Source organism: Passer montanus, unplaced genomic scaffold, assembly GCF_014805655.1.
Source record: "Passer montanus isolate IOZ18808 unplaced genomic scaffold, ASM1480565v1 scaffold53, whole genome shotgun sequence".
Lineage (NCBI taxonomy): Eukaryota > Metazoa > Chordata > Aves > Passeriformes > Passeridae > Passer > Passer montanus.
The window spans coordinates 4,098,271-4,124,770 of record NW_024370263.1 but is presented as its reverse complement, the minus strand read 5'-3'; the positions used below and the strand labels follow the sequence as shown (position 1 = coordinate 4,124,770).

At 58.4% G+C, this 26,500-nt stretch overlaps 1 protein-coding gene across 2 annotated transcripts in view; it reads left to right on the top strand.

Annotated features, from left to right (window-relative positions):
- Positions 1-21,232, top strand: part of SEZ6L (seizure related 6 homolog like) — a 37,992-nt gene extending 16,760 nt beyond the window's left edge. The window contains exons 2-17 of one of the 2 annotated variants that reach the window (XM_039724834.1): positions 5,584-6,306; positions 6,936-7,069; positions 10,798-10,990; positions 11,490-11,675; positions 12,048-12,213; positions 12,902-13,068; positions 13,827-14,021; positions 14,116-14,254; positions 15,969-16,165; positions 17,248-17,442; positions 17,945-18,136; positions 18,356-18,550; positions 18,898-18,930; positions 19,055-19,166; positions 19,339-19,441; positions 19,717-21,232. In XM_039724834.1, coding sequence (XP_039580768.1) covers positions 5,584-6,306; positions 6,936-7,069; positions 10,798-10,990; positions 11,490-11,675; positions 12,048-12,213; positions 12,902-13,068; positions 13,827-14,021; positions 14,116-14,254; positions 15,969-16,165; positions 17,248-17,442; positions 17,945-18,136; positions 18,356-18,550; positions 18,898-18,930; positions 19,055-19,166; positions 19,339-19,441; positions 19,717-19,746 — 2,960 coding nt within the window. In that variant the 3' untranslated portion in view covers positions 19,747-21,232. Of the gene's footprint in view, positions 1-5,583; positions 6,307-6,935; positions 7,070-10,797; positions 10,991-11,489; positions 11,676-12,047; positions 12,214-12,901; positions 13,069-13,826; positions 14,022-14,115; positions 14,255-15,968; positions 16,166-17,247; positions 17,443-17,944; positions 18,137-18,355; positions 18,551-18,897; positions 18,931-19,051; positions 19,167-19,338; positions 19,442-19,716 lie in introns of both variants that reach the window. The other variant, XM_039724833.1, reaches the window with a different exon arrangement.
- The last annotated feature ends 5,268 nt before the right edge of the window (positions 21,233-26,500 follow it).

Here is a 26,500-nt window from a genome sequence, read left to right as displayed (position 1 = left end):
GCTCCCGGTGCTGAAGTGATTTCAGCATTTATTATAATAAAAGGAAGGCCTAAAGGAAGGGGGCCTGGCCCAGCAGGAGCATTCCCACCGAGGATGCTGCAGCACCATTGCTGGGGCTGCTTCAGCAGCAATGCCCCCGATGTTCCAGGTGGAGAGGCCAAGTTCAGTGGGTCAGAAGCCCCTTTTTATCCTGTTTTTTGTCCCTCTGGATTGGTTTCTTTTTGGATCCTTCATTTGCATGAAGGTTTAAGGCGTTTGATTGGCCATTACAGTTCTGTCCAGGCTCGTGGTGCACTTTGCTCAGGTGTGTTATGGCAAGTTGAAACCCCTATTTCTCACAACTACCCTTTTAACCCCCTTTTACAGTATAATAACCCAGCTGTGAAAAATGCCAATCACTTGTTTTTAAATTTTTTAAAGTTTAATTGTAATAAAATGGTTATAAAAATAGTAATATAATTAAAGTAACAAAAATTTGAACAATTGAGATTTGGACAATACGAGACAATAAAAACAAAGAGTTACGGACAGTCCAGGTACTTTTTTGGGCAAAATTACCCCCAAAAAGACCCACATTAACAGAGGATTCACCCATAAAAGCAACAGCCTGTTGCATAGTCATACACTTCATATATGATGCATAAATTCCATTCAAACACAGGATTCTGTCTGGTCAGTGTCAACTTCTTCCTCTTAATCCTAATGGCGTCTTCAGGGCTGAGCACGGTGGGAAGAAGTTTGTTTCTTCTGATAATGAGATAAATTCTGATAAATTCTGATAAATTCTCTTTCTCTGAAAGATGCAGGTGTCCTGTGGCTGCTATCTCAGTGCAAGTCCTTTCTTTAGGAAAAAAAAGTATCCTACCTAGCATAGTTTCTATTTTAACATTATGTTTAACCTAAAATTGTGTTTACCACACTACTTAAGAAAATTAACACAGCACAACTTTCTGACATAACACATACCATATTCATTTTAATATTTGCGAAAAGCCAATCACAAAACACGCGTTTTTCACACAACTAACAGTACATGCTTAACGATCCATCAACTATTTTACGGCAGTTTTCTAACCTATTTTTAACACTCCCGTCCCCGTCTCACCTTTGCCGGGAGCGGCTCCGTGCCGCGGGCAGCGCCGGCTCCCGGAGCTCCCACGGGCATGACTCACCCACACCGGATTGCCACGGCTTTATTTGCTTAGAGGGGGAGCCGACAGGATGCTCTTGAGGAAAACGGTTGGTTTTTTTCCTTTCCTGTTGGAAAAAACTTGTTCTGCTGAAACTGTGGCTGCGGGGAAACCTGGGATTCGCATCTGCTGCTCGCAGGCAGAGGCTGCATCCGCCTGCGGGGACGCTCGGGAAGTGAAAGATGGTTTCAATTAAGGGTTTTCTGCTCTTCAGGATTCAAGGCCAAAAGCTTTTAAAATCCGAAACCAAACCAATCACAGCCAAGTGTTTTGGTGGACACAATCTGCTTTTTCTCTTCCCACCCAAACTCTCTTTTTCCTCCCTGAGGATGAAGCGTGTGGCACACGCTGGGGGTTGGCATGGGAAGGAGTAGGAGAGCAGAAGGTGCCCAGGGTGCCCCTTCCCACCCCCAGCCCTCTGAGGAAGAAGGATTACACCAGGACCTGCCTCAATATCCCTGATTTATCCAAGATCCGGATGAACTCGTCCCCAGCTGGGGTGATCCTGCTCCTCCACAGGCGTGCACGGCAGCTCCTGCCAACCCTGCTGCATCAGCCACGTGGAATGGGGAACTCCAGGGGCTCAGCCTGCGGGCAGAGGGTGCTGGGCAGTGCAGGATAAACCCCAGCTCTCCACAAGGGCTTGGGTACGATGCCAGCAGCATCTCTGGGCAGGATTATCCCAGCCCAGCACCCCTGAATGCGTCTGAGCCTGACACAGGCAGAGCTGAACATCACCGCTAATAGTGCCTGGATCAGCTTTATTCATTTCTGCTGCAATCAGATCCTAAACCCTTCCGGACAGTGACTCCTGAGCTGGAGCAATCGCGCTGCCCTCCCTGGAGCAGTGCTCAGGCGATTCCATCGGCATTAGTAATGGGAGCTGTGATAGGGCTACTCCTGCTTTGCCTCTTTCAGGAGCACAGCAGCGAAACGAGGCCTTTGTGATTATTCCAGCAGCCTTTTATCAGGCATTTGCAGCTCTCTAATTCCTCTAAACCCCTCTGGCTGAGGTATCTTGGCAGTCAGGTTCTCCTGGTGCCACGGCACCTCTGGAGCAGCAGCGGCGTGTTGGGCACAGCTGCCCACGGGACACGGGCCTGGCTGGGCGTCCTGGGGACCCTCTCGCATGGGGATGAAGCTTTGGGGCTGGGGAGGAGGATTTTGGTGCCTCTGTGCTGTTGCTGCAGGTGGGTGGGTGTTTGGTTCCCTGCCAACACCCAGTGCTGTGTCTGTGTGAGAGGAGATGCTCTGGGAGCTGCTGCCCTGCCACCCCTCCTGTCCTGCTGCCTCTCCAGAGCCTGGTGCCACCAGCCCAGCCCGGGGATGGGGCTGTGCCCCTCTGGCAGCTCCCACACACCTCCCAGGCTCGGCACCGCCGCTTCCGCCGTGGCTAAGTATAAACTGTGGGGGCTGAGGCTGGATGGAGACATCCTCCCTCCCCGGAGCCCAGCTTCCTGCAGTGTTTGCACACACCCAGGCACGGCCCAGAATAGACCTGGACGCCAGCTGTCCTTCTGTGTTAAGGTCACTTTGTGCCCCAAACTGTCCCGGCCCTGCCTGGCCCATCCTGCAGGAGCAGCTGCTGTGCCCACCACGCTGCTGGGCACAGCACAGAGCCCCCCGTGCCACCCTCGGGGGTAGCGAGGCATGCAGGGCCACCAGGGAGCTTTCCATGGGTTTGGAGAAGGATTCCCAGTGCCAAACTGCCCTTGGAGAGCTCCTGATGGAGGTACAAGATAAACCCCTTGTGCATCTCAATAGTGTTTATTTCCTCCAGATTAGATCAAGGTCAGACCATTCAGGGTGACCATTTCTCTTCCAGCAGCTCTGGATTGATCACTTGCACAGAGCAGGATGAGTTTTGGCAGCTGGGGAGGATCCTGTGTGGCCACGATCACCCCATGGACCTCGGAGGTGGTGGGATGGCAGCTGGAATTCAGATCAGTGGGAAGGGTCTCCCCAAATCCCACCCTGGCCCTGCAAACATGGAAACCCTCTGCAACCCTTCCTTAAGGCTGGGGATGCTCAGTTCTGCTCCCCAAACAGGCTCCAGGCAGGAATGGGTGGGCAGGGGGCTCTGGGGGCTCTGGGGCAGCACCCAGAGCACAGCTCGGCTTTGGGGGTGGCGATCAGTCAGGAGCTGAGATCCACAATCAATTCTCTCCCTGATAATGTGGAACAAGCCCTTATCGATCCCGGATGCCCGTGCCTGCCCCTCCCCTGCTCCAGCCCGGCTGTGTTCCGCCCTCTCCCTTCCCTGGAATGCGTTTGCCCTTTACAAACCCCGGCATGTTTAGTGTCTCATTAAGGAGTCGCTTTACAGAGTGTTTTATTTCATGCTTTGTTAAAGACAGAATCGAGTAAATGCATCCTGGCAAAGGATCTAATAAGGAATTAGTCAGCTTTCCAAAAGCATAAAATATGGTTTAAAGGCACAATCCATTCAGAATTAGGGTTCACATGACAAATAACCCGGGGATGCAGGGTTGGTGTTTTTGGGAATGTGTCGGCTTTAAGGACTCAGGATCTTTGACTGTCCTGCTGTGAGCCAGTGCCCCAGAATGTCCCAGAATGTCCCAGAATGTCCCAGAATGTCCCACCATGTCCCACCATGTCCTGCCAGCCAGCAAGCCCCCTCCTCTCCCAGGGCTGTGCTTCCTCCCCTGTGTCTGAGAGCCTCATCCTCTCCCATCATGGACAAAACCTTTTGCTGCAGAGTGCTAAAACTGTCACCGGGGCCATGGGAGAGCAGCCACCGACTGCTCCTCCCGGGCTTGGCGTGGGGGAGGAAGAGAAGAACCCTGCAAAACTCTCAGGGAAGGAGAGCTGCCACTGGCACAGCCTTGGGGACATTCCCCCCATCAGCCCATGGAGGCTGAGATGGAGAGGGAAGCAGACGCACCAAGAAACAAGCAGAGGGTCTGAAAGCTCCTGGTGTGGAACCTTCTGGTCCTCCCCAGAAGTGTGGGGACACTGAGGCACCCAGCCTTCCTGCGGGGAGATTATTCAGAGCTGACACAAGCTGGTGGTTGCAGATGATGTGTGTGAAATGTCTCCTGATGCGCTCAGGGAATGGGTGATGGATTTGCTGAACCACTTCCTAATTAAGGAATTAATGCTTTAACTTGTGGCAAACAGCAGGAGAGGCCAGGAAGCCCTCGGGGGCCGGGACAGGTTTGCTGGTGGCTGCAGCAGGGTGAAGGGGCTTGGGGCAGGCACAGCTCTGTCCCAGGGGCAAAGGAGCTGCCCAGGCACCAGCAGAGTGTCCAAGGACTCTCCTGGACTGAGGAGCAGTGTAGGGACTGCCAGAGTTTTGGCAGCTCCATCCTTCAGGCTAATTCCCCAGCTTTTGCCTTTCCCTGTTGCGTTCCTTATCTTTGGTTCTTGCCAGAAACTGCTTCTGTTTTCCAGGAGATGGAGCAAAGTCAGTTTTCAGCGCTGCTCAGTCCCTCTGCACAGGCTGCTTGTGCCCTCCCTCGGGCCCTCTGGGCAGTGGCACCCACAATGTTTCAGGATTCACATACAAAAGCTCCATTTTTTCCCTCCTTTTCATTCCAGTCCTACCTTAATTAGCAGAATTTGAGACAGAAAACCTCAAGTTAAATGCAACCCAGGAGTTGTGCTTCTGTTTAAAGCACCTGAACTACCGAGGTGAGCCGAGGTTTACCTGGAGTCTGCTTGGGAAGGAAACCCTGACTGCTGCTCCAGCCCCCATCCCGTGGAGAGCTGGTGCTGTGGTGGCCACGTGTCCTGGCTGCCACCACAGGCATGTCACAGCAGGCATGTCACAGCAGGCATGTCACAGCAGCTGGAGCTGCTTTAGGGCTCAGCTGGTGCCTGGCAGCCCCAGGCCAGCAGTGGGGCTGGGGGATTGAGACCCCCTGTGCCCACAGAGGGACGGAGACCCTGCGTTCCATAGGCTCCAAACCCTCCCAGGGGACATGAGGGGGCTGGAATTATGGTCTTTAAGTACCGTGCATTAAGTGCTTTCCCTGGCAACTGCTGTTTCCATGGAAAGCGTTGACTCTCGGGCGCTTTGCGGCATCTCGCAGAGCTCCCGGCGAATTCCAGCCCGTGGATCACAGCCAGGTCACCCCACAGCAGGGATAAATCTGTATTTATGCAATTACCCCCTGGCCAGAGCGGTGCTGGGTGGCTTTGGTCACTCCCTCTTTCCTGCCCATCCCTGTTCCCAACAAATGTTGGGTTGGGTTTGCCCAGCACGGCGGTGCCGGGGTGTGTTGTGCTGTGGGGGCCGCTTGTTCCTTCTTTGGGAAGTGGTGGGTGTTCCTGCAGCTTCCCAGGGGGCTGATTTCACACCAGCAGCACACGAAATTTCTAATTTCATGCCCATTTTTGCCCAAGTCCCACTTCTCCCTGTTTTTTGCAGACAGCGGATCGGGGGCAGCGCTGGCGCCGGCCAGCCCGGACCCTCTGGCTGAGGATGAACCTGTGGAGAAGATGGGAGGTGGAGCTGCAGAGCTGGGACACAGCACGGCTTTGACTGGTGGAGCTGAGGATTTTGGGCATGCCCTGGGTTCAGACCCTGGAGCTGGGGAGCAGGGGAAGGGCACTGCCCTCAACCTCCTGCCAGCCCCAGAGGAGACCACACCGCCCCTGCCCACGGCCGCTGCTGCCCCCAGACCTGATGCCAAGCAAACTTCCCCTGTCAAGAAAAAGCCACCGACTCTAAAGCAAGTAAACACGGGAAGGAAACACCCAAGGCTGAAGCCCACCCCGGCAGGGCCCCCTGGGACTGCCTCCCCCTCCAGCCCACGGAGCTCCAGGCTCCCCACGGCCGCCCCAGGGCTGCGGGTGCCAGCAGAGGACACGGAGCAGAGCCCCCCAGAGCTGCCCTGGGTGGAGCAGGCCACCACCAGCCGCCCTACTCTGCAGATCTCCCCTTCCACCCTGCCCCCAGCTGTCCCCCAGCCCTTCCCTGACAGCACGGGGGATGCTGGGGAGGCTCCGACCGCGGCTCCCGCTGGCGCTGCCGTCATCCCAACCAAGGGCGCGGAGAGGGACGCGCACGGCTCTGCGCCAGAGGAGAGCCAGGAAACCACCACGTCCACCATCGTCACCACCACTGTCACCACCACGGAGCCCACCCCGGGTGAGCTGAGCTGGGCACAGGGCTGTGGCACTGGTGGGGAGTGCAGCACGCCTGTGTTTAGGCAGCCCCCCTCCAAAATCAGGACACCACCCGGGTTTGGGGGCTGCCTAAAATCTGCTCTTCATGCATTTTGTGATTGGAGGGAGGAAACACTTGTCCTGCCTGGGAGAGCTGGGAGAGCTTCAGGAAGAGCTTCAGGAAGAGCTCAGAGCTCTTTCCAGTTCCTAAAGGGGCTTCAAGAGAGCTGGAGAGGGAATTTAGACAAGGGGCTGGAGTGTCAGGAGAAGGGGGAATGGCTTCCCACTTCCAGAGGGAAGGGTTAGATGGGATATTGGGGAGAAATTCCTCCCTGTATGGGTGGTGAGGCCCTGGAAGAGGTTGCCCAGAGAAGCTGTGGCTGCCCCTGGATCCCTGGAAGTGTCCAAGGCCAGGTTGGATGGAGCTTAGAGCACCCTGGCTTAGTGGAAGGTGTCCCTGCCCATGACAAGGGCTGGGCTTTAGTGTCCCTTCCAACCCAAACCACTCTGTGTTCTGTAATTCCGTGGGATCACTGATGGGGCAGGGATTGCTGGGTTTTGGGGGGTGAGAGTGACGTGCCCTGGGTGTGACCCCGCCGTGTGTCCCCTCAGTGCTCTGCAGCATGAGCTTCCACGACCCCGAGGGCTACATCGACTCCACGGATTACCCGCCGCTGCCCCTGCACGGGTACCTGCAGTGCACCTACAACGTCACCGTCTACACCGGCTACGGCGTCGAGCTCCAGGTGAGCCCTGCCCGGGGCTCTGCCCACTGCCAGATTGTTTATTTGTTTTATTGTATATTCTTGATCATATTTTTAACAATACAATTGGTTATTGTACTTGCGTTGCCCCCAGAGCAAGGAAGGAATGATGAATTTGACTTCGTGTTCTCAGAAGGCTAATTTATTATTTTATGATGCTATATTATATTAAAGAATACTAAACTATACTATACTAAAGAATACAGAAAGGATACTTACAGAATGCTAAAAAGATAATAATGAAAACTCGTGACTCTTTCCAGAGTCTCAACACAGCTTGGCCCCAATTGGCCAATAAGTTAAAACAATTCACATCAGAAGCCCAATGAAACAATCACTTGTTGGTAAACAATCTCCAACCACATTCCAAAGCAGCAAAACATAGGAGACGCAAATGAGATAATATTTTCCTTTTTCTCTGAGGCTTCTCAGCTTCCCAGGAGAAAAATCCTGGGCAAAGGGATTTTTCCAGAGAATGTGAATACCACAAATGCTCACTGCAGCAAATGGTGCCAAGCCTTGGGCACCTCTGCCCTGGGCACCTTCCCTTGATAAAACAGCTCTTTCTGGGGAAAAAATAGATTTTTTTCTGAGGCTTTGAAATAAATTAACTCAATGAGGGAGCTGGAACATCCTGAATGTCAGCGATGATCAAACTCTTTAAATGTCACGCAATTAATTTAACCAAGAGGCGCTGGCAGCAGGTTGTTAAAAAGGCACTTGGTGGGATAGGGCCACCAGCTCCCTGCCCTCTGCACCCCCTCTTTGCTGGGAGGGTTTGGGTGGCTCTGGGGTGAGGAAGCCCAGGAGGGCAGCCCAGGTTCCTGCTCTGGCTGGGGCAGGTGCCCAGCAAATGCCCACCCGTCAGAGCAGGGGGTCTCACCCAAGCTGATGAGCACCACTGCACCATCAGCTCCCCACAAAATGAGCATCCCTCAGCCTGGTGAGGCTGCAAGCAGGGCAGGGGTCTCTGCCCATTCCAAACCCTCTCCAGGTGAATCCAGCCCAGGGTCTCCATGCTGCCTGCAATCCTTTCTTGTGATTTCCCCCTGTCACCATTTGCATCCAATTTAAATCCCTTCACTTTGAATTTGTGTAATTAAAAGCGTGCATTAAAAGGAGCTGGAGTTCCAGCGGGGCTGTCCCTGCTGTCCTCCAGGTGGGCACAGGCAGGGGCTGGCCACGAGGCCACCGTGGCTGCCAGCCCTGGTGGGGAGGTGGCCCTGGGAGCAGCAGTGGTACAGGCTGAGCACTGCAGGGCCTGAGCAGCTCAGCCACTTCTCCATGGCAGTGGAGAAGGAGCTGGACACAGCAGCTGTCTCCTGAGATCCACAGGGTGGTGAGGACAGGCTGCTCTGCTGTAAATTCGCCTCTGTCCGTAATCCATCAGGTGACACCACTCCTGACCTCACTGCGTTGCGAGCTGAGGTTTTAATGGAGCATAAAATTGGCCTCTTCACCCCCCCAAGCTTTGCATTTTGCTTTGCTGATGCTTTGGAGCGTTTCAGACAAATTAAATCACAACAGCAGGTCGGTGCTGCTGGAGCATGGCCTCCTCTGCAGCTGGCAGTGCCCTGTGCTGCAGCACCACCGGCTCAGGGCTGGGGGTGAATTCCAAAGGGAAGGCACTGGATAACCTGGGCTGTGGGGTCCCATCAGAGGGGTTTGGGTTGGATTCCCAGCTCCTGTGGCAGGGGAAGTGCTGCCTCTTACCCTGGGGATCTCATTAAAGGCATCTGCAGAGCAGAGAGAAGCCCCGGGACAGGAGCCCCTGCATGGGCAGTCACCTCTCCCTGCAGGGCTGTGAGACAGCCAGGGGGTGACAGAAATGCCTGTGGCATTCCAGCCCTGCCCAAAACTGCTCCTGCAGGCACTGGGAGCCATGCAGGAGGACACGGGGACACTCCACTTCCTTTGGAGCCAGACCTCACTCGGTGCAGGGAGGACACAAAGCCTGGATGTCGGGCATGGTCCTGGGAAAGGCTGGGAGCTGCCCTCGGCTGTGTGAGAGCTCGGGGTCCCTGCTCAGCTCACTGCCCCTCCTTGCACCCCTCTCAGCATTCCAGGGAGAGCTGTGTCCCTGCCTGTGCCAGCCCTGGCAGCTGGGAGCAGCCAGCTCTCCGAATGCTTCGTGAACTTACATTTATTTTTAAAATCCTTGAATCTTCTTGGCAGGAGATAGAATTTCCCTAAAGAGGTTTTTCCAGTGGGTGAGCGAGGCTGGCAGGCTGGCTCGAGGATCCCTGCTGCCTTCCCAAGGCTCTGCAGGAGCTGCTGTGGGTGCAGGCAGTGATTGAAGTCAGAGCCCGTGCTCCCAGCCCTGGCAGGAGCTCGCACATATGGTCCCTCTCGCAGGGCTGACGGTCCCTGGCACAGGGCCACGGCAGTGTCTGCACTCCCTGCTTACTCCAGGCTCCTCTGGGAATGCCAGCCTGCTGCTGGCACAGGGAATGGCACTTGTGGTGGCACCCTGCTCCCCTGGCTTCACCGGGGGGAGGCTGCTGGTGGAACTGAGTGTGTGTCCCGTGACACCCAGCACTGCTCCCCAGCTTCCTCCCTTCCGCAGAGCTCTGCCTGCTCCAGCTGCTCCCCCGAATCCCCTTCCCAATTTCCCAGAGTGATTTGGCTCTGTGTCATGTGCGTGGTGCCACCAGCACTGGAGGGACCCAGCTGGGGAACAGGTTTGGCTTCAAGCGATTGCAGAGCAAAATCTGTTAGAAACACCTTGGAAAAATCTTTGCAGGGAGCCAGACCCAGCTGGAGAAGCAAAACTCTGTCCCAGTGGGAGCTGGGGGAAATTTCAGGCATCATATGGAGCTTGCTTGGATCCTTGGACTCCAAATAATTCACCCAAATAACACCTAGTTCATCCCATTTATTAATAACCAGATCTGAGCCATCCCACCAGGCACAGTGTGTGCTGGCCATGCTGGGATGGGGCACGTTTTTGAGGCAATATCTGGAAAAGAAGAAATGACCCAGGGCAGGCTGGGGGTCAGAGTTGTACGTGCTCCAGACAATGCTTTTCCCTGCCAGGACCAGCTGGAAAAATAAGGCCAAATCAGCTCCTCTTGGATTGAAACATGGGCTGGGGTGAGCCCAGGCATGCCCCGAACCAGCCTGGGGTTGTTAATCCAGCTTTGCAGCGAGGAACAAACTTTTCCAGGGATTTCCTTCAGGAGCAGGCTCAGGATGCTGAGGGCTGGGGGTGGCTGCATGCAGTGCCCTTGGCGTAGGGCACATGCCAGCCCTGTGTGCCAGGGGGAGGTGGGCACGGCGGTGACAACAGCCACAAATCCCTGCAGTCACAACATCGTCGGGAGCGCTCCCAATCACGGCTGGGCTGGTGCTAAATATAGAGCCCCGGGCCTCACACACTCAGGGAAACAAACGGTCTGATGAGCATCTTTCTGCTGAAATATGAGCCCATTTATTAAGCTAAATGGACGTGAAATGTAAATGTGAGGTTACTGCTCAGCTATTTCCAAATAATAATTAAAGCCTTTTGGAACTACTCATTAGATGCACTTGCTGAGTGGCTCCCCAAGCGTTCCCCAGTGGGGTGAGGGATCCTGGGGAGGTTTCCTGGTGCACGGGGTGGGTGGTGAGCACCAGACCCTGAGGAGTGCCCTGGTTTTGTTGCAGCACTGTGCTGGGCTGGGATGTGACCACTGGGGTCCCCACAGCTCTCAGGTCTCTGCTCCCCGCAGGTGAAGAGCGTGAACCTGTCAGATGGGGAGGTCCTGTCCATCCGTGGCGTGGACGGCGACGCCCTGGTGGTCTTGGCCAACCAGACCCTTCTGGTGGAGGGCCAGGTGATCCGCAGCCCCACCAACACCATCTCCGTCTACTTCCGCACCTTCCAGGACGACGTGGTGGGGACCTTCCAGCTCCACTACCAGGGTGGGTGTGTCCCCAGCGTGGGCAGGGGGGTTTGGGGTCAGTCCCACTTGGCTGCAGGGTCAAACCAGTGGGCTGTGCCCCCACAGAGAAGCCACGCTCCTGTTTCACCCCCAGAGCACGGGCTGGGGTGGGTTGAGGTGTTGTGCCCAGGGTAGAGGGTTCAGTGTGCCCTGGTGTCCCCAACCCCAGTGCTGGCTGTGCCTCTCGCACCCGCCTTGCCCCGTTTCTGTCCCCGTGCAGCAGCTCCTCCTGCACACACTCACACTGCCAGTCTATTTTTTACCTCGAAGAGCTTTAAAAAATAAATGAGTTTCAGCAAATTATTTTTAAAATAGAAACTGGGTCTGGGCAGGAGCAGTAACAGGTGGGGAAGCAGCGGCAGTGGGGGGTTGGTGGTGCTCTGCTGCTGCTCTGTGTGACACGTGGGCACATCCAGCACGTCCCCACGGGGCGGCTGGGAGCAGCTGAGCCCTGAGCTCCCAACGTGTGCCTGTTCCAGTGTTTATGCTGAGCTGCAACTTCCCACGGAGGCCTGACTTCGGAGAGGTGACGGTGATGGATCTGCACTCGGGTGGCATCGCTCACTTCCACTGTCACCTGGGCTACGAGCTGCAGGGCCCCCGCATGCTGACCTGCATCAATGCATCCCGGCCCCACTGGAGCAGCCCCGAGCCCATCTGCTCAGGTACCTGCACGTGCCAGCCCCGTGGTGGGAAGCTGGGCCCCACAGAGAAAATATGAGTGCTTGTCTTTGCCCCATGAGATGAATGTTGTTTTAAGGGGGTGTGGAGCAATGCCCAGCTCTGCACAGGGCATGGCCTGAGGTGCCACAGGTGGTCTGACAGCAGAATCTGTCCCCTCGTTAGGCAGCAAAGGAAATTAAGATTTTATGTCTGCTGTGAGTATAAATATACATTTGTGAGTATTAATATGTACAGACAGAGCAAAGCAGAGCCAGGCGAGAGGTTTGTGCCCTGGGCACTGTGAGCAGAGCTGGGCAGAGGGCAGCACAGATGGCACCGTGCCCATCGCAGCGGGGCTGTGCTCTGTGTTGCAGCTCCCTGCGGAGGGACAGTGCACAATGCCACCATCGGCCGCGTGCTGTCCCCCAGCTACAGCGGGAACCACTCTGGCAGCATGTACTGCGTGTGGGCCATCGGGGCCCCCCCGGGCCAGAAGCTGCACCTGCACTTTGAGAAGCTCCTGCTGACTGAGAAGGACAGGTGAGGCTCCAGGAGCTGTTTCCTCACAGCCCTGGCACCCAGGGGGCTTCTTCTGCACGGGGTGAGGAGCAGGGCCTGTTCCTGGGCACTAAATACAGAAAAATGGAATTATTTGGGTTGGGAAAGCCCTCTGAGATCATTGAGTTCAACTGTCCCCCAGCACTGCCAAGGCCACCACTAAACCATGTCTCCACATTTACATGACTGTTAAACCCCCCAGGGATGGGAACTCCACCACTGCCCCTGGCTGCCTGTTTCAATGCTTGTCAGCCCTTTTGGGAAAGAAATTTTCCCTGATATCCTTGTTATCCAGTCTAAACCTTCCTTGACACAAGCCATTTCCTCTCATCCTATCCCTTGTTCCCTGGGAGCAGAGCATGACCCCCAGGCTGTCCCCTCCTGTCAGGAGTTGTGCAGAGCCAGAAGGTCCCCCCTGAGCCTCCTTTTCCCCAGGCTGAGCCCCTTTCCCAGCTCCCTCAGCTGCTCCTGGTGCTCCAGCCCCTTCCCCAGCTCCATTCCCATCCCTGGACACGCTCCAGCCCCTCCCTATCCATCTCGGAGAGAAAACCCCAGAACACACCAAAACCTGGAAGGTCCCAGCTTGCCCCAGCTGCTGCAGCTCACCCCCCTTGTGTCCGGGAGGGACTCGGGGGCGCTGTCCCGTGTGCCACGGCCCGTGTCCCCACAGGATGGTGGTGTACAGCGGGGACACCAACCGCTCGGCCGTGCTCTACGACTCGCTGCGCGCCGACAGCGTTCCCTTCGAGGGCGTCATCAGCGACGGCTCCTCCATCAGGATCGACTTCCTCGCCGAGGAGCCCGCCGCCGCCACCGCCTTCAACATCCGCTTCGAAGGTGCTGTGTCCCCGTGCAGGGACCGGGAGCAGTGCCTGGCTCAGCCAGGACACCCAGGGGCAGTGGGAAGGGTGCTGGCTGTCCCCAGCGCGGGCAGGGCTGGTGACCCTCTGTAGCTGCTGTTGTCATCGAGTCCCACTGCAGGATGGAGCCCTGAGCAATCCCATGATGGATGGCTTGGCATCCCCAGCTTGGGAAACTGTCACTCTTGCACCGATAATAACACAGGAACAGGCAGGATTGTAGAAAGAGCAAAGAAGGCTTTATTCAAGAGAACCACACAGTTTATATAGAGTGATACAATAGATTCCATTTGATTGGCTAACTAACAAAAACATCTTCCTCACACACTGTCCTTGAGAGGAACAGAAAGGCAAAGTAGAAAAATGCCACCTGCAGATTGTTTACACTGAACAGTTATCACATCCTTACAGCTCCCTAAAAATTCTCACAAGCCGCTGTGAGAAACACTTGCCGTGTCTCTCTGTCCCATGGCATCCACAGGAAACACAGTGCCTGGCAGTGCCCTGAGCACACCCCTAGTGCTGAACCACCATGGCAGTGGGGTTTGGTGAGGCCTGTGTGGCTCAGAATGGATAAATTGTTGTTAATCCTAGCTGTAAATGCTCCCTGGAAGAGGCCATCCATGCAGGTGGGGATGCGGGGTCAGGTTCTCATGGGACAGCAGCAGGGCCTGGGGAAGCTCAGTGAGAAGGGAGAGGCTCCGTGTCCCTAAAGCTAACAAGGATCTCTTCCAGCCTTTGAGCGGGGCCACTGCTACGAGCCCTACATCCAGAACGGGAACTTCACCACTTCCGACCCCACCTACAACCTGGGCACCACTGTGGAGTTCACCTGTGACCCCGGGCACTCCCTGGAGCAGGGCCCTGCCGTCATCGAGTGCATCAACATGCGGGACCCCTACTGGAACGACACGGAGCCGCTGTGCCGAGGTCAGCCCTGCCCTGCCCTGCCCGTGGGCACTGCGGGGTGTGGGGTGACACCCCGGGGTCCCCGCTGAGCCCTGCCCACCCCTTGCCCCCACAGCCACGTGTGGAGGGGAGCTGACTGCTGTGGCCGGGGTGATCCTGTCCCCCAACTGGCCGGAGCCCTACACGGAGGGGGAGGATTGCATCTGGAGGATCCACGTGGGCGAGGAGAAGCGGCTCTTCCTGGACATCCAGCTGTGAGTAGCCCAGGAGCTCGGTGTCTGTCTCTGCCCCAGAAGTGCTCGTCTCATTTTGCTGCAGTATCCTGCTCCCCTCGCCTCCACCGTGGAATCACAGAATTCCAGAACAGTTTGGGTGGGAGGGACCTAAAATCTGATTTCCCATGGGCAAGGACACCTTCCATTATCCCAAGTTCCTCCAAGTCCCTTCCAACCTGGCCTTGGACATTTCCATTGATGAGGCAGCCACAGCTTCTCTGGACAATCTGTGCCAGAGCCTCAACTCCCTAACAGGGAAGAGTCTTGCCATGCCCTGTTCTCCCCCTCAGAGCTTCCATAATTCCCTTTGAAGCACTTGGCACCCTGGGCAGGACTGAGTGTTGCTCCCTGAGTTCAAAGCACCATTACACAATCCATAGCAGCAGTGAACTGCTGCTCCAACAGCTCTGGAATTCTCCACAGGGAGCAGTGCCACAGCAGCACACAGCCATGTGCTCCTGGGGTGGCACCCAGCACGTCAGCAGCTGGGTCATGTGGGGTTAGGAGAGCCTGGGGGCATCCATGGGATGGAAACAGCTCAATCTTTGGGCTGAATGTGAAACACAGGCACTAAGGGAGCAGAGCCACTCAGCAGGCCCAGGCTGAATGTGCTGGGGTCAGAGGGGAATGGGATCCAATGCCAGGCTGAGAGTTCTTGGCATGGAAACGCTGCTGCTGCAGCGGGAGCCTCCTTTGATGCTATTTTGGGTTTTCAAGAGGAGGACGTGTTTCAAGTAGAGGCTTAGAGTCATAAAGATTTTAAAGCTCCCCATAAAATCCCAAGTTGAAGCTCCCAGCACACCTCTCCCAGCTCTGTGGGTGCTGGGGCTGAGCAGAACTGGAGGCCAAGTGATTTGAAGTCATCAGGCATAAATGTCACTGAGAAAATCGTGTTTGACAGAAAGCAGAGATTTACTACAAATGTCAGCTTGCCACGGGGATTAGCTGGGCTCCCTCCAAGAACATTCCTAATAAAACATTTGGGGATCAGCTCAGGCATCTCCCGTGTGGCTGGGAGCATCCTGGTGCTCTCCTCTCCCGGGAAAGGAGGAGGTTTGTCCCTGCCCCTGTCCCTCCCGTGCCACCGGCAGCGGGGCCCCGGTGCCGGCTGTGCTCCCAGCCCTGGGGAGCCTTTCTGGGGCGTGGACACGGCAGGACAGCCAGCAGGGAAGGGGTGTCACTGCCCACCCACTCACACTGCCAGCCCCGGCATGCAGAGAACCCTCCCGACACCAGAACTGTGTCCCTGGTGTGTGCATCCATCCCCTGAACCCTCCCGACACCAAAGCTGTGTCCCCGGCGTGTGCATCCATCCCCTGCCCTGGCCTCGGAGCGGGAGGAAGAGCTGCGAGCCCCCCCGTCCCCTTCGGCTCCAGGGCAGCCGCATTCCCGGCGTGGACAGAGGCTGCAGCCATCCCTGCCCGCTGTCCCCGTCTGTCCCCGCCATCCGCGGGCCGCCACTGCGCTCTGGTGGCCGCGGGGACAAGCGCGGCTCTTGTGGAGCGGCGGGGACCGGGGAACCCAGCCTCGAACCCCCCGGAGGGAGTGACCGGGACGGAGGTGACCCAGAAGGAGGTGACCCGGAGGGAGGTGACCCAGAGGGAGGTCACCTGGCTGTCCCTTGAGCCCTGCACCGCTGTGTCCTGCCTGGGCTCCCGGCACACGCTGCTCTCTAACCAAACTCTCCTCTCAGCCTGAACATCACCAACAGCGACATCCTGACCATCTACGACGGGGACGAGCTCTCCTCCCGCATCCTGGGGCAGTACGTGGGCAGCAGCGGCCCCCAGAAGCTCTACTCCTCCAGCCCCGACCTCACCATCCAGTTCCACTCGGACCCCGCTGGGCTCATCTTTGGCAAGGGACAAGGATTCATCATGAACTACATAGGTACAAGAGCAGGGTGCTGGTGTGAGGAGGTGAAACAAAGCCAGCCCAGAATGTCCAGGTGCAGGGTCTGGCAGCAGGGAGAGTCACTGTGGCAGCAGCACCCCCTTCTCATCCCACCCTGAACCTCCTGCAGGACCCCCAGCCCAGTGCAGGTCTCTGGGTCAGTCACTTCTGGCGTGTCCCTCTATGTGTCCCCTCCTTCAGGCTGGCAGCAAGGCAGGTTTGGTCCCTGTTAGCCCTGCTCTGGCCCAGAGGGAAAGAAACTGCTGGGAACAGGGATGTAGGTCCCCCACAGACACCCTGTCAGGCAGGGGTGCTCACTGAAGCCAGTCGCTGGGTGGGCTCCTGAGGTGGATGTCCCCATCTCTGTGCTCCAGAGCAGCTCAGGCTGCACACATCTGTTCCATTGTCCTTCGGGGCAGCTGTGCCTGCCAGGCTGGGGCTGTGTGTGCCCACGGCAGAGACAAGGACTGTGAGGGGCATTCCATCCCCATGGCTGCCTCTTCCCCACCCTGCTTCCCGTGCCAGACTCCTTCAGGCATGTTTTCCTTGTGCTGCTGACAGCCCTGGCTGTGACAAACAGAGCGAGCTGCAATGCAGAGCACTGGGAGGCTGCAGGGCCCTGCTCGGTGCTCTGCAGCACACGGGGCTGGGGAGGGCAGGGCACAGCCCCTCACCTGAGCAAACCAGCCTGGGGGAAGCAGGGAACAAATCCTGCTGTGAGCAAACCAGCTGTGCTGTGACCGTGGTGCTGGCACCTCTCCTGCACCCACAGCTGGAGCTGAGCCTGGTGCTCCCAGCTTATCCTGACCCCAGCGCAGACCCTGTCCCATTTTCACCAGCCCAGCCCTCTCTCTGCCTGTAGGGTCAGGGCTGGGGAGGCTTCACAGAGCCCCTGTCCCCCCCTGCTGCCCTTCCCTGTGCCCAGGGGATGCTGCCTGCACACCAGCTGTGCCATTTGTGAGCTGTGGGGAGGGACAGGCCCTCGGGAAGAGCCGTGTGTCCAGCTGGGGTGGCTCTGGGGAGGGCTGTGCCGTGGGTCCTGCTCGGTTGGTGACAGCCAGAACCCCTCTGGGCTGCAGAGGTGTCCCGCAACGACTCCTGCTCTGACCTGCCTGAGATCCAGAACGGCTGGAAGACCACTTCACACACAGAGCTGGTGAGAGGGGCCAAGATCACCTACCAGTGTGACCCGGGCTATGACATCGTGGGCAGTGACACCCTCACCTGCCAGTGGGACCTCAGCTGGAGCAGTGACCCTCCCTTCTGTGAAAAGAGTAAGTGCCCCATGGGAAGGTGCTGCTGTCCCTGTCCCACACCCTGTAACAGCACTGGTCCTGCTCCCAGGGGCTCCCAGTTCCAAGGTGCTCCCAGCTCTGAGGTGCTCCCAGTTCCAAGGGGCCCCAGCTCTGAGGGGCTCCCAGGTCCAAGGGGCTCCCAGTTCCAAGGTGCTCCCAGGTCCAAGGTGCTCCCAGCTCTGAGGAGCTCCCAGCTCCAAGGTTTTCATAGCTCCAAGGGGCTCCCAGCTCCAAGGTGCTCCCAGTTCCAAGGGGCCCCAGCTCTGAGGGGCTCCCAGGTCCAAGGGGCTCCCAGTTCCAAGGTGCTCCCAGCTCTGAGGGGCTCCCAGTTCCAAGGGGCCCCAGCTCTGAGGGGCTCCTACTCCAAGATGTTCCCAGCTCTGAGGGGATCCCAGCTCCAAGGGGCCCCAGATCCAAGGTGCTCCCAGCTCTGAGGGGCCCCAGCTCCGAGGGGCTCCCCTCAGCCATCCTCTCTCCCCAGTTATGTACTGCACGGACCCGGGGGAGGTGGAGCACTCCACCCGCCTCATCTCGGACCCGGTGCTGCTGGTGGGCACCACCATCCAGTACACCTGCAACCCCGGCTTCGTGCTGGAGGGCAGCTCCCTGCTCACCTGCTACAGCCGCGAGACCGGCACCCCCATCTGGACCTCGCGGCTCCCGCACTGTGTCTGTAAGTCTGGGTGCTCTCTCCTGCTCCCCTGCAGTCCAGCTCCTCTCTGGGGGTCCTGGGTGATCTTCCTGCAGCCAGGACCCTGCCCAGCTCTGGGGGTGGTGCAGATCCTTGAGCTACCTGGAAGCAGAGGGGAGTGAGAGCTTGGGTGTTTCCTCACTGCCCCCAGGCTCCTTGTCTCCCTCGTGCTCACCCTGGATGTGTTTCATTCCCTTTCAGCTGAGGAGTCGCTGGCCTGTGATAACCCAGGGCTGCCAGAAAATGGGTACCAAATTCTTTACAAGCGCCTCTACCTGCCAGGAGAGTCCCTGACCTTCATGTGCTATGAGGGCTTTGAACTGATGGGGGAGGTGACCATCAAATGCATCCTGGGCCAGCCATCCCACTGGAGTGGCCCCCTGCCCATCTGCAAAGGTAACAGGGAAGGGGAGGGGGCAAGGGGACAGCCAACACCTCTGTCCCCAGCCTGAGACAGCTGTGGTCTGGCTGCAGCTCAGCTGGGAGCTGAACTCAGCTGAGAGCTGGAGCTTCTCTAGATCTGGGCTCTGCTCAGCCCAGCCTGCTCAGTCCTGGCCACATGCTTACAGACACCAAACGCTTTAATAAGCGTTTTAATACGCTTATTAAAAACTGGGAGTTCACAGTGTGGTTTGGGACAGGAGATCCCAGGAGATCCCCGGTTTGGGGTTTCCAGCAGGCAACAGCTGCCAGCACCCAGTCAAACCCAGCTAGAGACCAGTAACTCTCCATCTCTCTTCCAGTGAACCAAGACAGCTTTGAACACGCTCTCGAAGGTGAGTGACGCGGCTTTCCTGGATGTGCAGGATCCTGGTGGAGCCTGGGAGGAGGGGGAGAGGCAGAGAGGGGATCACCCGGTGCCTGCAAATGCCAACATAATAGATCTCGTCTTTTCAGTAGCAGAAGCTGCTGCAGAGACGTCGCTCGAGGGGGGAAATATGGCCTTGGCCATCTTCATCCCGGTGCTGATCATCTCCCTGCTGCTGGGAGGAGCGTACATCTATCTCACCAGGTGGGGCTCCACAGGGCGGGGACACGGCCAGGGCTGGCTCAGCATCGCCCTCACCAGCCACAGCCCCGGGCACGGTGCTGGGAGCGCTCTGGGGTGCTGGGAGGAGCTGGGCTGGGGGGATGTGGCTCTGGAATCAGTCTGAGCAGCCCAGTGACTCCGGCTCTCCCCGCAGGTGTCGGTACTACTCCAGCCTCCGCCTGCCCCTCATGTACTCCCACCCCTACAGCCAGATCACGGTAGAAACGGAGTTTGACAACCCGATTTATGAGACAGGGGTGAGTCCTGCTCTGCCTGTCCTCTCTAGGGACACTCCTGAGGAGCTTGGCTGGTTGGGCAGCCACGGGATGAGTCCAGCCAGGCTCTGTGGGAGCAATGGGACACGAGTCCCTCCGTGTGGCTGGGGAGGCACAGGGGGCTGAGGGGTACTGGCTGCGAGGGCATCACTCCCCTAGGAACAAAACAACACCCAGGATCTCTCTTGCTGCCTGGGAATGGGGAGATGATCCTGAAATGCAGCTGCTGCCCTCAACTGGCTTCTCCTTGCTTGCAGGAAACACGAGAATACGAGGTTTCGATATAAGGACAGCGGTAAGAGAGTCTCCAGCAGCGAACTTAATGTGCTCTCATAGAACTTCCTCAGTAACTAATCCAGAGACCACGTGGAGTTTGGTTGGACCCCCGGACCTGCTGTTGTCTTTCCTTTTGCCTCTCTATTGAAGATTTTACTGTTTTCTTCACTGTATTTATTCTATTTAAACTGCGATAGGTGTGCTGCCCAGCCCTGGGCACAGGCAGCAGCTGGAGCCGGGGCAGAGCTGGGTCCTGGTGAGGCCAGGGGGGCACGGGGGCACTGCTGTGTCCCCCTCCATGGCAGAATGTCCCCCTCCATGGCGGAGCGTCCCTCGGCACTGCCCACACAGACGCAGGGGGATTTTTGCGGTTCTGATGTTGTTAAAAATTAAAGATGTCTCCATTGCAAGAGCCTGCGGTTGATTGCTGGGAGCTGAGCTAGCGCAGGGTCCCCCCCAGGGTCCCACCCCGCAGCTCCCGGCTCCCACAGTGGGACCCTCCCCCGGGGGGCTCGGGGGGCACTGGCACAGGGACTGTCCTCGCTGCAGGGCTCAGGGACAGCCTGGCACACACGAGGTACGTGCTGCTTTCTTTTCCCACTTCGCTTTGGATGTGGAGAGGCAGCGAGCCAGGACTCTGGGGTGATGCTCTGTGGAGAAACACCAACCAGTGCCACCCAGCCACCAGCCCAGCACAGCTGGGAGCCCTGGAAGCCACCCTGGAGCGAGCAGAGCTCCCAGCTGGTGCCCCTCTGCTCTCTGCCCGTTGTTCCTCTCCAGCAGCACTTCCCGTCACCCTGCCAGGATCACCCCGACCCCGAGGGTCGCTCTCTGCCCCTGGCAGCATCTCAGGGTAAGCAGGATGGGCTGGGCTCCCTGGCTCCTGCTGCAGGAGGGGCCCTGGCGGGCTGTGCTGTGCATCCACACCTGGCTGGGTCCCCCAGGCGGGCAGGGGATGAAGGTGGAGCTGTTGGCAAGGAGAGGCAGGTGGGATGTGTGGAGGCTTCAGCACAGGAACTCTGTGGGGAGCAGAGCAGGCAGAAATCATCCTCAGTCCCACCCTCGCCATCCCTGCACTCCTTCACTGCATCACCCCTGCCAGAGCCACACAGTGGTGGGGACACGGACCCCAAAGGGCCACCACTGTCCCTGCTGTCCCCCAGCCAGCCCCTGGGGAGGGCAGCGAAGGCAGGGCCACGTCCTTGGCTGCTGGTGTCCTTCTTTTGTCCTTGTAGAAGAATGGCAAGTGCGGGAGGCTGGGTGAGCTCGGGGTGGTTGGTGCAGCTCTGCGGTGTACAGCTGGGATTTAGGGGTTTTCCTTTCAAAACAACGAATGTGTGTTTGTAATTTGTAATGGTTAAAAAAAAAAAAAGAGGAAAAAAAAAGAGAAAAAAAAAAGTGCCAAAAAATGTACGAAGCATTTCATTTCCCTTCATACATGTCTGTTTTTATAAGAACAATGTGAAAATTGCTGGGATTAAATATTTTTGAACATGATCAAGTAGTTCCGTGGGAAGCTCTAGCATTCAGTATAACCTTGATAACAATTGTTCTGTATTTTTAAATGTCTGAAATCATCTTGCAGACACTCTGGCCGCAGGCTGCAGCCATGCAGGGCAGGGTGAGGGCCGGGCACGCTGCATGCCCTGCTGTGGGATGGTGGCCCAAAGCCACTGCCTTGGCTCTGAGTGCCAGGTCCTGCCCTGGTGCAGCCCCACAGTGCCCCCTGCTCCTGTGGGATGGAGGCACCTGAGCCCTGCTGGGACATGAGGTGACCTGGCATGGCCCTGGGGACATCTCCCCTCTCTGTGCCACCCCACAGGAGCCAGTGCTGGCTCTCCCTGTACCCCTTGAATTCAGCATTGCCCCTTCCCATGCCAGCCCAGCCCAGTGATGTCCACAGAGTGGGTGGGTGCTGCCCTGAGGCACTGGGACCCCACTGGACACCCTTGGCCATGTCACAAAGGACATGTAGAAAGTTTTGGGGAGCCCTGGTAGCCCAACCCCATTGGGCAGGGGTCCATCCTGCCTGTGCCCTGCTCACCCATCAGCTGCCCAACAACCTGTGGCTGTCACCTGGCAGCTCCCCAAAACTACAGGGAGACCATTGTGGGGACAGGAGGGGGCTGCCTCACCCACCCCCGGTATGCACGGGGCTGCATCCCACACAGGCAGGCACAGCTTGGGAGGAGCCCGGGGCTGGGTGGGAAAAGAAAAGTCCCCCCCTGCTCCCTGGGAGCCTCTCCGGGCTGAACTGCCCCGGTGGGAGAAGAAACGAGCCCCTGAGAGGTTTTCCTCAAGTGTGGGCAGGGCAAGGTCCTGCGGGGGCACCACGGGACCCTGAGCACGGCTCTGCTCTGTCACAGTGACTTGTCACCTCGCCAAGGAGCAGCGCCACCGGGACACCCCAGCTGGGATAGCATTCCCTGATGCCAGCAGCCCCAGGTGTCCCTGGCGGCGGGGAGGGAGGGGGATGCTCAGCCCACCCCACCCCACACCCCGAGAAATGCCCGGCCGAGGAAACCTGGGGCTCCCCTCTGTCCCTGCCCCTCCGCACCCAAAACAATGCAACAGCGCTGCCTCCCCAGGCGTGCCTCTAACCAAGGTTACGCTGTGACATCGATAATGGCTTTGCTCAGCAGCTGCCAGGCTAATGCACAGGGGGCGAGGGAGCCAAGGCTCTGATGCAGAGCATTCCTGGGGGAGGGAGATTGGGTTATTTTTGGACAGAGATTGCAAGAGAATTAAAATGAAGGGGAAAAAAAAAAAGCCCTTCATGCTGCCGTTCCTCCTCGGTGACGTAAAGCCGGAGCCAATCTCTGGCCTCAGGCGTTGTGCTGCGGATGGAGCTTTGTCTGGGCCCAGCAGCCTCGGCCACAGCGGCCTCCCCCTCCCTGGGGCCGGGTGGGGGCACAGCGGGGCCGTGCCACGGCAGCCACACGGCCGAGGGACCCCCGAGGCAGGCATGGAGCAGCAGGGACCCCTTGATTCCCTGCAAGCTGCACTGGAGGCTGGTGAGGCAACAGCATCCCTGCCCAGCCTGTGTCAGGCACAGAATCCCTGCCCATTCCATGTCAGGCACAGCATCCCTGCACAGCCCGTGTCAGGCACAGCATCCCTGCACAGCCTGTGTCAGGCACAGCATCCCTGCACAGCCCGTGTCAGGCACAGCATCCCTGCCCAGCCTGTACCAGGCACAGCATCCCTGCCCAGCCTGTACCAGGCACAGCATCCCTGCCCAGCCTGTGTCAGGCACAGCATCCCTGCAGAGCCTGTGTCAGGCACAGAATCCCTGCCCATTCCATGTCAGGCACAGCATCTCTGCCCAGCTAAGAAGGCTGGAAAAGCCCTGGGATGCACTTGGCACAGCTCTGCCAGTGACACCCTGGCAGGAGCCCAGTCTGTGGGCAGCCTCCTGGCTCCAGTGGTTCCTTCTCCCTTTTCCTGAGCTGTCCTCCTGGGGCAGACACTGCCAGTGTCCTCCTCTCAGCTGTTGCCAAAACTGTGCTTGTGTTCTGCCAGAGCTGGGATTTCCTGGAATGTTTAGGCTGGAGCTGGGACAGTGCTCCTGGAGGGGCCTTCCCTGTGCTGAGGAATCACAGAATCATGGAATCATTTGTTTGGGTTGGAAAGGACCTCTAAAGCGCCTCTTGTTCCAACCCCTTGCCATGAGCAGGGACACCTTCCACCATCCCAGGTTGCTCCAAGCCCTATCCAACCTGGCCTTGAACAATTCCAGGGACGGAGCAGCCACAGCTCTATGGGCAGCAGTGAGTCTCACTACTCCCATGAAGAATTTCTTTTCAATATTCTATCTAAACCTATTATCAGTTTCAAGCCAGTCCTTGCCCTATCACTCCACACCCTCATCCAAACTCCCTCTCCAGCTCTCTTGGAGCCTGCAGGAAAGCCAGGTTGGTCTTCAGGGAAGAGATGAGTGGTGGATCTGGGGACCAGGGGCTGGTCCAGAGGCAGCAGAGAGCTCAGAAGGCAGAGGCAGGGGAGAAAGGAGGGGAGAGCCCAGAGCCGCACTGTCTGCCGGGAGCAGGAGCTGTGCCTGAGGCTGGAGGGTCTGGGAAGGAGCAAGCTGGAAAAAAACTCCCATTCCTTTCACCCTGCAGCACACAACGCTGCCAGGGGCCTGCAGCAGCACACCGGGCTGGGGAATGTGCCGGTGGGGGCACGGCAGGACCAAGCAGGAGGCAGAAACTGTGCCAGGATGGAAAACAAGGTGCGTTTTAGCACTGCCAGGGACGAAGCTGCTCAGAGCAAGCACAAGCACACCTGAAGGGGCTGTGCAGGACAGCTCTGCTTCCACTTCCACAGCCCTGAGCAGTGCCAGGGGAGGATGCGTGGGCACGGGATGGCAAAATCTGCAAAACAAGGCAGGGTTTTTCTTGTGCCCTGTGGCGGTGACACGTGTCCCACACGGCTCGACGTGGCACTGCCACAGGGCAGGGCAGGGCAGGGCAGGGCAGGGCAGCACTACCAGGGCTCTGCCTGGACCCAGGATCTGTCTGGACCAGGGATTTGCCCGCGGGCAGCTCAGCTCAGCCGCTCACCCGGCACCTGGGCGATGGAGCAGGAAGGAGTGGAGCTCTGGATCCCCTGGGGCTCCCGGAACTGACAGCATTGGCTTAGGGGAACAGGAAATGGGTTGGGGAGGAAAAAGGCAAGCAGGAGGACTCACGACAGTTTCTCCACTAGCAGTAAAGAGTTGTAAAGGGACGCCCCAAGCTGGGAACAGTCTCCCCCCATCCCTGGTGCCGCAGCACACCCTCACATCCTCGCTGAGACATTCCCTGGCTGCCTGCACCTTGGGCATTGCATTGCCTCGCTGGGAGCTCCTGTCCCCTGCATGCCAGATGCATTTATGCATTTATTATTGGAGACAAGCAATCCCTGCAACCCGAGGGCTGCGGCACAAGGGGCCGGAATCCCCGGAGCCAGTACTCGCTCCCTGAATGCGTGTGTTCCTGCATCCCTGGAGCCAGAACCCTGCACATCCCGACTGCTGCATCCCTAACAGCCTGTGTCCCTGGAGCCAGTCCCCATTCCCTCGGTGGCTGCATCCCTGCGTGCTCCCACCCCTGGGACCAGCATCCCCAGACTGCTGCAGCCCCCAGCGCCTGAATCCTTGCAGCCACTGTCGCTGCGCGTCCCGCTGCACCCCCGGTGCCCCCGCACCTCCCGGGGCCACCCAGCCCCCGCGTCCCCGCGGCCGTGTCCCCGCGTCCCGGGGCGCCCGCGGCCGGGACGGGCGCTCCCCCGGGACCATCGCCGCCTCCTCCCGCCGGGGCAGGGGCTCGGCGTGGGGCGGCCGCGCCGGGGGACAGCGCGGCGGCAGGTGCCAGCGGCGCGCCGGGTGATGGGACACCGGCACGGCCGTGCCATCGCCACGCCGGGTGATGCGGCCACAGCGGTGACACCCGCTGACGCCGCCACGCCGGGTGACACCGTCACACTGGGTGAGAGCAGCGCGCGGGTGACACTTACTCTGGTGGCACCGGCGGGGTGGCGTGCTCAGGAGAGGGTGAAGGGAGCACCCACTGCTCCTGTTCCGGAGTGGCAGCGGGCATCCCGCCTCATCCCAAGGCTCCTGCTCCTCGTGCTGCTCCCAAAGGCGACACCAGCCGTGCGGAGCCGAGGACATCCCCGCCACTGCAGGCCCGTGGCCCGGGGACCCTGGCTGGGCTGAGCTGAACCCGCTGCCTCCAGGAGATGCCGTGGCCACCACGGAGTCACCGAGATGCAACTTTGTGCTGCATCGGAGCCTCTGCCTTCCTTATGTAACACGGCTGCTGCTGGCACGGTGCTCGCCTCCACGTCCTGCACAACTTCGGTGCAACGTGGAATTGCTCTCCCCTCCCTGGAATGGCTCTGCTGTTATCATTAGCTGAAGAGCCTTTTCTGGCGTCTCAGGCCAGGGGTGCTGGATGTGACCCGTCTGGGTGCAGGGCCATCTCTGGGAGGTGACAGCACCCACGGGGTGCCCTGTGCCACCCCAGCTACGTGGTGTGTGTTGGGAGCAGTGCTGATGTTTGGGGCCCTGCCCCAGCGCTGGCACAGCCCCTGTGGGGGTGGGTTTGGTCAGGTTTGCAGTGGGGTGGCTGTGCTGGCACAGGAGGCAGCTCCTGGGCTGGTCCCACAGAGATTGTGCCCAGAGAACCCCAGGGCTCTGCAGCCTGAGGCTCCCGGGCTCTCTGGGGTGAGGCAGTGTGTGGGCACGGGGGCTTGGATTTCTTGCTGCTCTGATGGTTTCCCCCTGATCTGAGGTGTTTCCTGCATCCCTGGGGCAGCACTGTGGCCGTGTTTGTGCTGTGCTGCCCTTGCAGGCTGTGACTCTGACCTGGGCACTCCGAAGCTGTCGGAGTCCCCCAGCTCTGTTCCCCTTTGCATTGCCATCAGCTCTGACCGAGGGTGGCTGCTGTGCCTGAGCAGTTCCCTTTGTAGGGCAGGAGCCACCCTGAATGCACCTCACCCAGGGCTCTGCTCCTTCCCTAACGTGCTCCAGTCCTGCAGGTAGCACGGGGGCTGTGCTGGCCTCGGGGGACATCCCCGGCACCGACTCTGTGCTTGCACCTCGGGAAGGGAGGCCTGGGCGGGAGAAGCGGGAGTGTCTGGAGGGATGCCAGCCGTGGAGATGGAGGAAAGTTATCTTGAGATTCCCGGGAGGCTGTGACATGCCACGTGGACTGCAGATCCCAGGATGGGGCACGCAGGCAGCACGCTACAAGGAAGTAGGGTGGAGGGAGGTGGATGTTC